The sequence below is a fragment of the Gekko japonicus genome, unplaced genomic scaffold, assembly GCF_001447785.1.
Source record: "Gekko japonicus isolate JY-2015 unplaced genomic scaffold, Gekko_japonicus_V1.1 scaffold1598, whole genome shotgun sequence".
Taxonomy (NCBI): Eukaryota; Metazoa; Chordata; class Lepidosauria; order Squamata; family Gekkonidae; genus Gekko; species Gekko japonicus.
Genome location: NW_015166468.1, coordinates 21,911 through 36,171, shown reverse-complemented (window position 1 = coordinate 36,171; position 14,261 = coordinate 21,911). Strand labels below are relative to the sequence as shown.

The 14,261-nt window shown below is 40.6% G+C and overlaps 1 protein-coding gene across 1 annotated transcript in view; it reads left to right on the top strand.

Annotated features, from left to right (window-relative positions):
• The window catches only part of LOC107111173 (retinoic acid receptor beta-like), a gene marked incomplete at its 3' end in the record, with an annotated part of 228,239 nt that extends 216,416 nt beyond the window's left edge, over nt 1–11,823 (top strand). Inside the window, exon 2 of the mRNA XM_015412101.1 lies at nt 11,675–11,823. Coding sequence (XP_015267587.1) covers nt 11,675–11,823 — 149 coding nt within the window. The remainder of the gene's footprint in view (nt 1–11,674) is intronic.
• Nucleotides 11,824–14,261: the final 2,438 nt, after the last annotated feature.

Below are 14,261 nucleotides of genomic sequence, written 5' to 3'. Positions count from 1 at the left end.
AAAGAGTGAAAGTAAGAAGAAGGAAAGATTGAGGGAAATAGAAGGAAAGAAAGATAGAAGGAGGGAAAGAAGGAGAGGAAGGAAGGAGGAGGAGGGAAATAGGGAAATTTGTGTCTCCCAGATCCTAGTCCCGTTCTCTAACCACTACACCACACTGGGGATGAGAAAAATTCAGAAGTTACATCCAGAAAGATTACTTTCACTGATTACTCTCCCAAGCATTGTGCCCCAGCATCATCTGCACCTTTGTAAGTTGTTCCGGGAAAAGGGGCACACTTCCGTTCCAGGTAGAGCTGCTTTTTAATGCAGCAGGATGTCTTGTGTCAATCCTGCATATTTCTCATTCTGTTTGAAGGTATGTTCTCTTTTATTTTTGTCAAAAGATGCTGGCAACTGTGGCTGAAGTAGCCACTCTGAGATTATTAGTTTGCTGTTTTTCATGACTCTACAGCGAAAGAAAACAATTTGTTTAAAAGAGAAATCAAAGCCTTTACCTATCCTGTCCTTTTGTTTTCTCCTCACCATGGTCTGTGATGTGCACCTGTTGTAGATGTGTGACAAGAATAGCAGGGAGCCATAACCCAGCAACAGGACTCCACCAGAGCCTTATATGACCGGGTCAAGCACACACGCACTCCAGGGTCATGGCCAGGTTACAAAGTCGAGGCTGGCAATCTTCCACAATAATGTTTTCTTTTTCTTCTGCTCTGCCCCCCCCCCCATTTTGTCTACCTTTTCAACATCATACAAGCCACACAAAATTTTGTAAAATGTGAAATTTATAGCAGTTAAAGGCGGGGGGGGGGTGATCCTGAGAAATAAAACTGGGACTTAACTCTTACGGAAGAGTTTGAAATGTCACATGAAATAAATGTGAATTAAAAGGAATAAAAATGTTTTTTTCCTGGGGCATAGATATTTCTTCTTTCTCTGGAAGATTATTAAAAGCAGATTTTTTCCCCCTGTTCCAGACTAGACATGAAAATTGAATGAAACTGAGCTTTTTTTTTTTTTGGTTTGGAGACTTATAAATAACTTCTACAATGAAACACACATACAAGCGGCAAAGAATCTGGTTCTAATTACTTGTACTCTGGTTGAACTTTGGCGTTTCCTTTGACTTTCTGTCTAATGCATGTGAGCTGTTCGTTTTGCACTTCAGCAGTGAATTTGTGTGTGTTCACTCACGCACGCACACACATCCAGACTGGCTCTTTTTGGTGCCAGTAAGAATGAGGGTTAACAGAATGTTTTGACCAACTACAACACTTTGCTATTCACCCTAATTAGCTCAAATTGCTCCTTCCCACCAGGGACTCAGAGCTCGGTGTTCCAACTTCCCTTGGGGCTATCCAGGAAATGCCATTTGCTTTACAACTTCTTATTCTTTTAAGGCTCAGTTATCTGAAGAGAAGTGCATTAAAACCCAGGGTTTTTAATACTCTTGTTGTAAAAGGAAAGCGATTTCATAAATGCTTGCCCTGTTTCTAATCAACCACAATATGAAATCCTTCTACCTGTCAACATGGTTTAGCTAACAGTAAATTATCTCTCATAAAGCACACTTTACTTCCTTAAAGATCTTATCCACTGTTTTAGCTAAACTTTATAAAAAAATAATCAAAGCTGAAGAATTCTGTCTTAAGATGTTACATAACAAATGCTTAACTAGCTCTACAGTGGCTCGTAGTGAATCAAGACTGCAGAGTAATAGCAGAAAAAAAATATTTCATCATCGAACCTGCGGAACTGGTCCATACTTGTCCAAACAGACAATACTGTTACAGTGTTTTATTTAAACAAGTAAGGGGGCACAGGAGTCTATGCCAGGAGGCCACTTTGGCCTGGTTCATGGCACTGACACTCAGTGTTTCCATTCAGACCATCCATGTTCCCAGGAACTTAAACACAGAGTCTGATAGGTTGAGCAGTGCAGGGACACTCTCATGAATGGTCCATAAAGACCGTATACCTGAAACCGATCTTCACCCTCTGGGAAGTCCCAGAGGTTCAACTTTTTTCTGATGAAAGAAAACACAAAGGCTTCAAGAGTTTGCTCTCAAATAGGGAGAAAGGCATAGGTTCCTTAGGGATGTGTCCAGATTTGTTGGGAGGGGGCTCTTTTCTCTGAGTTCACTCCATTTCTGCTCTTTATCAAGGTGATAGAAAAAGCCAGACGATCTTGGTGGCTCTTTTTTGGTCTTGTCAGGTCTGGTTCCTGACCCTTATCGATGTCTTCCAGGGACAGTATCTCCCCTTGCCCAAACAACCAGATTTAATTAGTGTCAGGTGTTTCATCATGATCTAGATCATCTCAATCTAATGGTTTGGAGGCTTAGGATAGAGACTTAATATTTTCGCAGGAAGCTAATGACATACTCCTGCATTCACACAACCCTAATACTAGAAAGTCCTATATGTATAAGTGAAAGTTTTCTCTCTGGTGCAGTGAGAGGGAGATTTCTCTGGGTAGTGCTTTGTTGCAAGATATAATTGAATATCTATTGCATCTGAGGAACAAGGGTTTGGCTTTTTTCCCCTTAAAGGTCTACCTGGCTGCCATCTCTTGTTACCATAGGGAGGGTTGATGGGAGGTCGATTTTCTCCCATCACTTGTCCAAAAGATTTCTTAAAGGCCTATGTAATCTTTGCCCACCTCGGGACCCATTGGTTCCCCAGTGGTTTCTCTGTTGTTTTGGCACAGTTGATGCTTAAGCCCTTTGAGTCCCTTGCCATGTGCTTGTTGGCTGAACTCCCTATGAAAGTCTTATTTCCTAGTGGCTGTTACATCAGCCAGGAGGGTGAGTTAGCAGCTCTTCAGGTAGACCCCCCATTTTTGAAGATCTTTCCTAAGAGGGTAATCCTTCGACCCAGTCTTAGGTTTCTCCCTAAGGTAGTTTCCAGGTCCCACTTACCCCAGGATATTATTTTGCCTGTCTTTTTTCCTGCACCAAGCTCTGAAATGAGTGATTGTTGCACTCCCTAGATGTTAGCAGGGCTTTATTGTTTTATCTTAAAAGAACCCTGGAGTTCTGCAGGGATAGAGCATGGTTTATATGTTCTGCTGGTTCTAATAGAGGTAAGAGAGCTTCCTCTCAAACTTTGTCCCAGTGGATTGTCTCAACCATTAGGGAATGCTATGGTTTAGCCAGATTGCTGTGCCCTCTAAACATTCAGGCCCATTCTACTAGAGTTATAGCTTCTTCAGCAGTTTTCTTCAGTGGAGTACCATTGACAGAGATCTGCCAAGCTGCTACTTAGTCATCAGCAGACACGTTCTTATGCAACTACACTTTGGATCTGCAGGAGAGACGAGAAGCTCAAGTGAAAAAGGCATTACTTCATTCACTGTTCAGGTTAGGAGAGCATGCCCCACCACCTGGTGAATAGCTTGCTAGAATCCCCATGTGGGACTGCACAGAAGATCGATGATAAAAACAAAGTTGCACTTACCTGTATCTTCTGTGCAGGCACACATACCCTCCCTTCTGCCCTGCTGCATGCTCTGGCTTTGGCGACACTAAAGGTACTAAGGGTGAGGGCACTGCTGTGTGGGAGCCGGTGGTCCCTGGGTGGAAACAAGTTTCTGGCTCCGGTGTGCAGTGCCCCTGGAGGCTTTTTTCTGTAAAGACCTTTCTCATGGCAGGTCTGCTCATGCACAATCTCGTGTGCCTGCACAGAAGATACTCGATGAACAATAGTTACACATATGTGCAACTTTGTTTTACTTACCTTGAGGAAATCTATTCCTAGTGTCAGGGGTCAGTTCGTAGAAAAAGAGGTGCAGAAGCTCATTAGCATAACTTATTTGCATATGTCACACCCCCTGACATCACTGGAAGTGTGTCAGAAGGCAACACCCACCACTCAGGCTCCACTGGACTGTTTTGGATTGCTAGCTATTGGAGGGGGGACGTGCAGATCTGTCCTCACAGAGGAGAGAGAGCTTGTACCTGAATAAAACTTGGTCTTAAAGGTGCCACTGGACTGTTTTGGACCGAGGGGCCGGGGGGAACTCTGCAACTTACCTGGCTGCTTCTTGCTCTGACTGAGGGCTGCTGGGAGCAGGGGGTGGGGCTTGTTGCATGTGCCCGCCCCCCTGGGCTCTTTACTGCCAGAGCTCCGCTCCTGTGCGCTCCTGCAGGAAATGACCCCTGCCTAGTGTTATGAGACTTCTGTGGCAGCATGTTGTCTGGGAAGTCTATCCTTCTGCCACACGTCCATGTGCACAAACAAAACTCGAACCTTCTTTCTGCTTTGTTCAGACAGTAGTAATTATTTTGTATACAAAGGACATTTAATCTTTGTTAGGCTGCCTACCCCACTCCAGGGCCTTGATTTCATAAAGTTTTACTAGCTAAATTTAGTATGATTGGGAGTTACTAGATTTTGTCACACAACTCTGGTTTGATTTTATCGTTTCTTTGCTGACCAGAAAAAAGTCCACAGGAAAAACCCCACAGTCATAAATGCTCACAGGAAAAATGCCCACATGGAAAAATGCCCACATGGAAAAATGATTGTATTAGCATACGTACTTAGGTGTTTGAGTGGATCTATCATATTATTTTTGCCCCAGTCTTGTTAATTTTGAAGTTCTTATACTGGGAGGTCTGTTTTCTTTGGTTTGGCCATGTGGAAAAATGCCCACATGGAAATAAGCCCACACGGAAGCCCACATGGAAAAATACCATGTAAAGCGCCATAGATATTTATAATGGTGCATAACCATTCATCTCCATTTATAAGAATGAACAGGTATTACATGGAAAAATGCCCACATGGAAAAATGATTGTATTAGCATACGTACTTAGGTGTTTGAGTGGATCTATCATATTATTTTTGCCCCAGTCTTGTTAATTTTGAAGTTCTTATACTGGGAGGTCTGTTTTCTTCGGTTTGGCCACGTGGAAAAATGCCCACATGGAAAGAAGCCCACACGGAAGCCCACATGGAAAAATACCATGTAAAGCGCCATAGATATTTATAATGGTGCATAACCATTCATCTCCATTTATAAGAATGAACAGGTATTGCCTATATTTTACATTGTTGTTTTAGGATTAAAACATGTCATATTCACATGCAACAATTTGTGTTGTGATCTTATCAATTATAATCAAATAATATTATTGCTATGTTATTAGTAAATCTTTTCATTACTATACAAAAGTGACCTGTATGAAGAGGGCTTTAATGCTCTTGAGTGTAAAGGCTTGGAAGGGAAAATGCAGGAAATAAAAGTGACCATTTTGTTATCAATGAACTTTATTATGAAGGAAAAACAATAACAACAGAAATTACTATGGTTTTAATTTTTAATAACACAATAAGTAAATATTAATTATTTGAAGAATTTTAAACCATATAGTCGTTCAAAAGCTGTTTATGCTTGACAGTCTATACATAATTTAATTTAATTCTGTCTTTACTTTAGAAATTACTTCATACCAACATTTCAGAGATTGACAAATGGTATTTAATTTTATTTTAAAATATTTCTATATAGAGTTTAATTTCTGTTGTGCATCACATGTGCATGTTGTCGCGGCACTTTTTGGGTACCAGATTGTAAAACAGCACTTGTAAAGTCTGTGGATAAGAAATCTGTTATAGAACAAGAACTATTGCAGGTCCCCCAGGTTCTATAATTATTCAGATAAATATTTTAGACTTCTTTTGGCAGCTTAAATTTCCAGCATATAATGTCAGATCTTAGAAGCTAAGCAGGGCCAGTACTTGGAAAGGAGACCACCAAGGAAGACTCTGCGGAGGAAGGCAGTGACAAATTGCCCCTGCTTCTCCCTTGCCTTGGAAGGCCCTTGCTGGGGTCACCATAAGTTGGCTGCAACTTGATGGCACTTTACACACACACACCAGTACTTTATTACAGTTCAGCAACAATTCACTGTCATAGACACCAGTGTGTGGCTTATAGTTTTAGAGTTTTAACGTTCATCCCCCTCCTTGAAGAATGTTTTACAGGAAAGCTCCTTTTTTAACATCTTCATTTCTGATTTTGACAGCTATGAACATAGCTGGATATCAGTAGTTTCTTCTTTACCTAGCAAAGGATCATTCAGTTAGCAGTAGCCTGATTTTTGTTTCGTAAGATGGCCAGCATTTGGACCACCAGCAGTGGAGAGTGTTGGGCTTTATTTTGAAATAAACCATCAGTAATAACTACTTTGTTGCATGACCTTGTTTCCTGTTCACCAACCCTGCCTGTCAAAAAACTGCTTTTTAGACATATAGAGCTTCATGACCTCATCAAGATCGTAATGTCTGCTGAGTTCACATAGTTTTAATACTAAAATTTTATCCTGCCCTGCACTGATTGAGAGCAGTACGCAGTAACACACTAGTGTGAAATAAGGAGAGCAGAGTGTTTGAGGCTTCTCAGGGGCATTTGATGGATCTAATTTTAATTTAAAGAGACTAATAGATTATTGATTTAAGCAGGAAGACTGTGCACCAATCGATTTCCAGAGCACTCTGTGTCTATCCTAAATAGCAACAAAATTACTATTGAGAATATTGTACTTCTAGCTTGCTTTCATTAGGAAAAGTATTTTAATAAGTTTTGCAATGCCAGGCCTGAACATATTGACTTTGAATTGGTTGTCTGATGAATGTACTTGTTCTGGTGATGAGAGTTGTGTGAGCCTCAAAAGTTTACATATTCTTGAAAAGTACTGGGTTCGCCGCATGGATGACTCGGACGATGACATGCTCTTGCACACGTTTATTATACTTAACACAAGACTAACTAAAATGGCCCTGCAAGGCCAACTATATACACACCCACCCAGCACAGCCCTAGTACATTGGAGGGTTTGAATCTCCCGCCTAAGTGGCCATTGGTTGGAGCTGGGGGGAACTAGGATCCTATGCTCCCATTGTCCAGGGGAGCCAAGCTCCTGTCTTGCCGTGGACCCCTAGTGGTGGTCCGCATACACAACAGTTGTATCAACCCAAGTTCATCTGCTAATAATGCAGGGCCGAGCGCCGAAGAATAGATTCTTTTGAACTATGGTGCTGGAGAAGACTCTTGAGAGTCCCTTGGACTGCAAGAAGATCAAATCAGTCAATCCTAAAAGAAATCAACCCTGACTGTTCCCTGGAAGGCCAGATAATGAAACTGAAGCTCCAATACTTTGGCCACCAAATGAGAAGGGAGGACTCACTGGAGAAGACCCTGATGCTGGGAAAGATTGAAGGTCAAAGAAGACGGGGACGGCAAAGGATGAGATGGTTAGACAGTGTCATCGATGCAATGAACATGAAATTGAGCCAACTTCAGAGGACGGCGGAAGACAGGAGGGCCTGGCGGGAGCTGGTCCATGGGGTCGCGGACTCGACTGTGTGACTGAACAACAACAAGCAGAGTTAAACTCTTCTAAGGCGATTGACTTCGATGGACTTAGGAAGGGAGTACGTCTGCTTAGAATTGCACTTTAAAACTTGTAACAGTAATATTTTGCACTTCTGTTGAAAAGAATAAGAAAAGATAGATGGTTGATGCTATTAACCTGCATTTGACCTAATGGAATGCTTTGCTTCCTCATTACAAAGTTTCATTGCATAGGATCTAAAGATGTGTGCAAGTGGTATGCACAGTGGTACTTCCCAAGTTTTTCTTCCAACAGCAGCATCGTGCACTACATCAAAAACCACTTCCAAAGTTTTAGTTAGTTTGAGGAACTGACATGCCACTCAAAGTGGATAATTTTGGTAAAAATGGGACCCGAGAATTACTGCTGCCTTTACGAACACTCTCCTGGTAGTGAACTCTATTGCAAAGACCTGAGTAGGATTCTGAGTAGATTTGTTTATAGGGTTGCCAGGCCCCCGGTCTGGATGGGGGTTCCTCCGCTTTTGTGGGTTGGTTTCCATTGCAAATGGCCCACAATGTGATGTAATGAAGTCACTTGGAAGTGATGTCATCACGTTGCCAACGTTGGGGGGCGATGCTGTCATTTTGGGGCAGAACGCTATGTTAAAATTGGGCTCAGACCATCGAGTTTTTCCCAATAATTAAAGCGTCGCCCCCTGACGTCGGCAACACAATGATGTCACTTCTGGGTGATGTCATCATGGCACTAGAAGATTCCAGAACAGAACAGGGAGCCCCTCCCCCCCCGGAAGCCAGGTACGACCTGGCAGCCCTTTTTGTTTAGGATTTTTCTCTTAGACTAGGGGTGGCCAAACTGTGGCTTGGGAGCCGCATGCGGCTCTTTCAGACATATTGTGCGGCTCCCGGCAGGGAAGCAAGGGGGAGGTATGCCTCCCCAATCGGTCTTCCCTTCCCCAGCCAGTATTCCCCTTCCTGGGTAGGCTTGAGCTGGGGGGGGAGCAGAGAAAGAAAGTCACTTTAACTTTAAATGCATTCTCAATGCCACCCCCCCTTGATGGCCAGCCTCTTTTTCTCCCTTCCTCCCTCCCTCCTGCCCACCCCCATCTATTGCTTTCTGTTTCTCTCTTTCTCTTTCTTTCCACATCTTTCATTCTTTCTTTCTACCTTTCTCTCAAAGAAATAAATATCATTAGCAATATCATTGGACAAATAAATATAATTATCAACATCTGTTTTACCCCCCCTTTAGTTTTTATTTTTGGCAGGCTCATTTAATGTTAATAAAAAGCAAATTTCCATATTTTTCAATTAAAAACATGTGGTATTTGTTCATGTCTTGCGGCTCTCAAACATCCTACATTTATTCGGTGTGGTTCTTACGTTAAGCAAGTTTGGCCACCCCCGTCTTAGACATTTCTGCACATCCTATTAGGGCTAGGTCACATGACCACTTTGCCGGATGATGATTATTATTTTTTGCCATATTGTGACATGTTCACACCACACCAGTCCTACAGATGGGCTTCCAAAGTCATGAACTGTGCATATAGCAGTTCGTTCATTAAGCATTTGTCACAAGCTTGGTGTGATCTAGCAGAAGGATAGCTATCCTCCACAAAATACTCATACAAACATCTCCAAGGTGTCTTAGCATAGAGTCTTATCTGTTGCCTCTATCCTGAGTTAGTCCATCCCTTCTGAAATCAATTATAACCAGGCATAGAACATTACAACTTATCTGGCTTTATGAGGAATAGTTAAGACCTTCCTGGGACTCAATCAGATAATTCTGACAGACAGAGCCCTTGTCAATGAAACAGGAGTCATTACAAAGAGAAACATGTAAGAAACACAGCAGTTCCACATGCTGTAAATCTGAATCAGTATTTTTTTCTGAAGCAGACTATCTCATGAGGCCATCTTCTGAGTCTCTGTGGAGATTTTGAGCTGTTTTTCTTGCTTCAGGTGCTTTGCTATTTATTTGACTCTTTGGATAAACTCGATATCTTTGCCTAGGGGTGTTAGTTCACACAAGGTTTGCATCCCTTTATACGTAGACCAGTCTCTAATGCAAACGTAATAAATATGGTACATTCCGTTTTTCTATCATGTTAAGGTCATTTTTATTTGGCAATATATTCCCAGAAAGGCTCAAATGCATTTTCAGTGTCAAGTGTAAAAATGCACTTTAAAAAAAAGCAAAACAAGAAAACATTAATAAAGTACATGGAAAAAACATGATTATGGACACCCAAATCCTACATATGTAATCTTTCTGAAATACCATTAAGATTTTGCTACCTCACTTGTATCATTTTATGTGACAGTGCTCTGGTGTAGATGCTGGTGGAAATCCCCCCCCTCCATATTACAAAGACTAATGACTTTCTGCATTGTGTTATTGGCTTGGGGTAGACTGATGTATAATTCTGAAAACACAGATTATTAATTGAGATATTTCTGGGTTTTCCCTGGCCTATGCAATTTATATGTCTGCTTACTTCATTTATAGTCTGCCTTTCTCTCTGAGTCTCAGAGTGGACTACACAATTAAAAGAAAACAAACAGTAAATAATATGATGAAACTGTTTCTCAGCTATATGTGAAATACCATTACAATATCGCTGCTATAATTGCATCATGTTGTGTGACAATCCTCTGCTACTCCGTATCTCAAAGATTACTAGTGGCTTCCTTAAGTATGTTTTTTGATTGGGATGGGTTAACTCGTACATGAGAAAACAAATTATTGGTTGAGATTTTTCTGGTTTTTCTCTAGTAACTAGGCGCCTGATCTATACAAAGCAGATCATGTGATAAACGCATTTGTTTATCATATTCATTATTAATTTACATATTACATTTACATTATTTACATTTTACATATTACATTTTTTACATTTACATTTTTACATTTACATTTACATTTTACATATTACATTTTTTACATATTACATATTACATTTACATATTACATTTACATTTATTTACATATTAAATTTACATTATTAATTTACATTTATATCCAGCATTTTTCTTTTGTGAAACTCAAGGGTGGCATGCGTAGTTTCCCAGGATGTCTCCCATCCTGGCAGTGACCCTATCTGGCCTTTATCTTCTGTGTGGTTTATGTACCATGCGCCTTTCAACCATAATTTGGGACTGTCAAACCTTAGCCAAAATGCCATGGTTGAATGTATCCTATCATTCTGTGATTAATTTTCTATGTACATGTGGAAGGGGTTGTTTATGTGGGAGTACAGGGTATGAAAGTGAAACATTCATTCAGGCAACATTATACGTGCATTTTGAAAAGGTACATTCAAATAATAGCTTTGTCACATGATTTGCTGTTTGTGTAGACTGGGGCTAAGATCACAGCTGTTTATAAATACATATGATTCTGAGACAGTGCCTTAAATAAAGGGAGAGAGATTCCCTCACCCCCAAAAAAGTCCTCCTTTTGCATACATGCCAGATAGCAGGTACGACCAGTGTTCCCTCTAAGCTGAGTCAGTGTGAGCTAGCTCACCGTTCTTTAGCCTCCAGCTCACACATTTTTTCCCTTAGCTCAGGAGGAATGGTTCCAGAGCAAACTAATTTCTGCAGTAGCCGAATTGCTCACTCACAATTTTAATGCCAGTAGCTCACAAAGTAGAATTTTTGCTCACAAGACTCCGCAGCTTAGAGGGAGTATTGGGTACGACCACTAAAGTATCGATCAGCCAGTAGTCAGGCTGAAGGTCATCTCTTTATGAATGGACCTTCCCCTTCTGTGGTGGGAAGATCCTCTCAGTATCTCATTGGTCTTAAGCTAAGCTTGCTACCATTAGCGTTATGTACATGAGCTTAACTCCTTCATGACAGAAAAGTTAACATTGCACAAACAAAACCCAACAGGAAAAAATGTAAAGGTTTAGTCAAAAAATAGTAAAATGCAAGATGTACAGACTGTGACAGTTGTATGCAAAACTCAAATGTATCCAAGGTGAGAACAATGTCCATTAGCAGCAACAACAGGTAATGACGCAATCTTGCTAGACAAATCAGGTGAACTAATAGGTGTGCGAAGTGGAAGCACATTGCTAGTGGAGTTTTTAAATATCTTAAGATGTTCAAATTCACTGCATATTTTAAAGGTGGCAAGTCCCATCAAAACTTACATTATTGTTGAAGATACTGTTGTATAGATCCTGTTGCTGGAATTAGTATGTAAGAAGCCCTTGTTTAGTTGCTATTTAACTGCTTGTTTAGCAGTGGACTATAGCGGAATCGATGCACTAAAACAGTCTTTCTCTCTTTTTTTCTTTTTGTAGCAATTGAAACTCAGAGCACCAGTTCTGAGGAACTTGTTCCCAGTCCGCCTTCCCCGCTTCCTCCCCCTCGTGTATACAAGCCTTGTTTTGTTTGTCAGGACAAATCTTCTGGATATCACTATGGTGTCAGTGCATGTGAGGGATGTAAGGTAAGTGTCAAAAACTGGTAAACTTGCTTTTTTCAATTCCATGATTGAGATGCATTCTGATGTTCATGTGGGGAAAAACCCAACCCCATATCCACTAATCTTCCCAGAATAAATTATATACATTCAGCAGTTTGAGTATACCAGTTAGGGTATAGTACGAATAATAAGTTTAACTGATGTTTTAATCCTGTGATATCAGTAGAAGACAGAGGAACAGTGGTGCAGGAATGATGGAAATCTTCCATGTCCATACAGTCTGGCAGGTGTATACTCCAGCCTGTGTGTCATATGCATACACTAGCCACTCTCCCTACAGTTGTTTGCAGGAATTTGATAGTCCCCAACCCTTTCAGAAAGAGTATGGGGTGACAAAGGAATTTGGGGACACTACATATTTGCGTAAACAAAAGAGATGTTGAACAGTAAGTTCCTTGCTCTGAATGTAGCTTGATTGGGTAGAAAGATGCATGATCCTAGCCTCTATAATACTATTTCAAGTTTATTTCCTTGCCTCCTTCCAGCTCCTTTTGGGTCTAGCAATTCCTCAAGAGAGTATATGTTCCCCCATAATTTTAGCTGTTATTAGCTCTTGATTATCTAGGGTTGCCAGGCTAAGACTGGTAACTAGTGTCAGGCTGGGGGGGGGGATGGTGTGTGGGGGGGAGGCACCGCAAGTGTGATGACATTGCATCTGGAAGTGACATCATTGCACTTGCAACACTGATTAGTTTTTTTATTAATGTTTCTCATTTTTAATTTATCTCCTGCCACCACTCTGGGCAACAGGAACTTGGGGTGGGGAATGCCCCACCATGTCAGGAGCTTGACAGTGCTACGGTCAGCTGTTAATTTTTTTATTGTCTTCTGTTCTCCCTTAAGGACCCCGTTTACTGCAAATCAAAGCAATGTTGAATTGTTACAGTATTGTCATTATGGACATCCACAACATCCTTTAATTTTGATTTTGCCTTTGCACATAATTTGACAGGAGGCATTATAACTTCTAGCATTGTACCAGTTGGGGGAGAAACACATAAATGATGTAATGGCAAACTCATTGGTTCAAGACAGTTAAAGAAAATTTTCATCCTGGAAAGACACTATCCACATACAGTGAGGAAGCTAAACATGAAATTTTAATAGTAATTTTTTCCTTTTATGTTACCTTTAGTGAACATGAAGGTATAACTTCACAGACAATTTACTGGGGACAGTCAGTGGTTTTAGCATTTTTTTTAAAGACAGCATGTCACTACCCAAATCAGCATGTCACTACCCAACTCTGTCTGAAAAAAATCACATTTCTTTTGTTTATGAAATGTGGCGTATTTAAGGCTAAATAATACAATATGCAAGATTTGCAATATCTTGTTCAGCATAATCCTAAGGAATTGTGCTTAGAAGTCAATCCAACTGAAGTACCACTAGGTAAAGTATGTTTAGGATCACAGCTTTCGTTATTCATTTGTGGTCATCCTTTAGATTAAAATGTGCCCCTGCATCCATCCCAAGTGCCCTAAAGCATTTTCGATGAAGCTTTCAAAGCTTCCTTTTGTTCCTTATTATGGCCCATCTAGCACCATTTTATATATCCTTGTGTTTTCTTCTGCATTTCTCCCAACAGTTTTTACGTCTTGGTTTTGGTTTTGTTCCTTCAGCTGGGATACTGGGCAAAGGTAGATAAATCCTTTAAGGTAGCTATTTGTTGGCTATTAGAACAGTTTCTTCTTGGTTGGATTTTTGAACGTTCCACTTCTAGTGACAGTCAGTACTTCCAATTGCCAGCCAACTCAACTGTCTTGAAAACTGAAAATGTAGTTTCTTCCTTGGCTTTAATTTCAGCAGACAATTCTATTATCTTACCTTCTTGGCAGCTTTTCTATTACAATTGACATTCACCTGTAATCGCTCTTGGGACGCAGTCAGATGTCTTGAGAAGTCAATTGAAACACTCTCATTGACTTCAGATAAGGATATGAGCCGCTTTCTTCCCCTTTATCACTACCCAAATCCTCCTTAGCTCATTCTGTCAGCAAATTGTTCATCTCTCATCTTGATTAACTTATCCTCTTCTGTATCATTTTATTTCTTACCAGATCTTGGCAGTACTCTTTCAGAGATGACAATTTCCTTTCTTTCCCCCTCCCTCCAACACCTTTTTCCCCCTGAATTCCACCTTTTCCAACAGTCAGTCTTTTTTTTCCTGAATTCCACCTTTTCCAACAGTCAGTATTCCTTCTCAGCTGTTCCTTACAATATATTTCGATCTTTCTCTGCTTCAGTCTTCAGGAATATGAAATATTTAATTATCCTGTTATAAAGCACCATATGGTGTTGATGAAGCTATGTGTTTAATGTTTAAAAATATGTCATAATCTTTTTTACACCCTGACATTAAATATGCCCGTAGCTTACCAGGATGTACAGATAACAGTGCA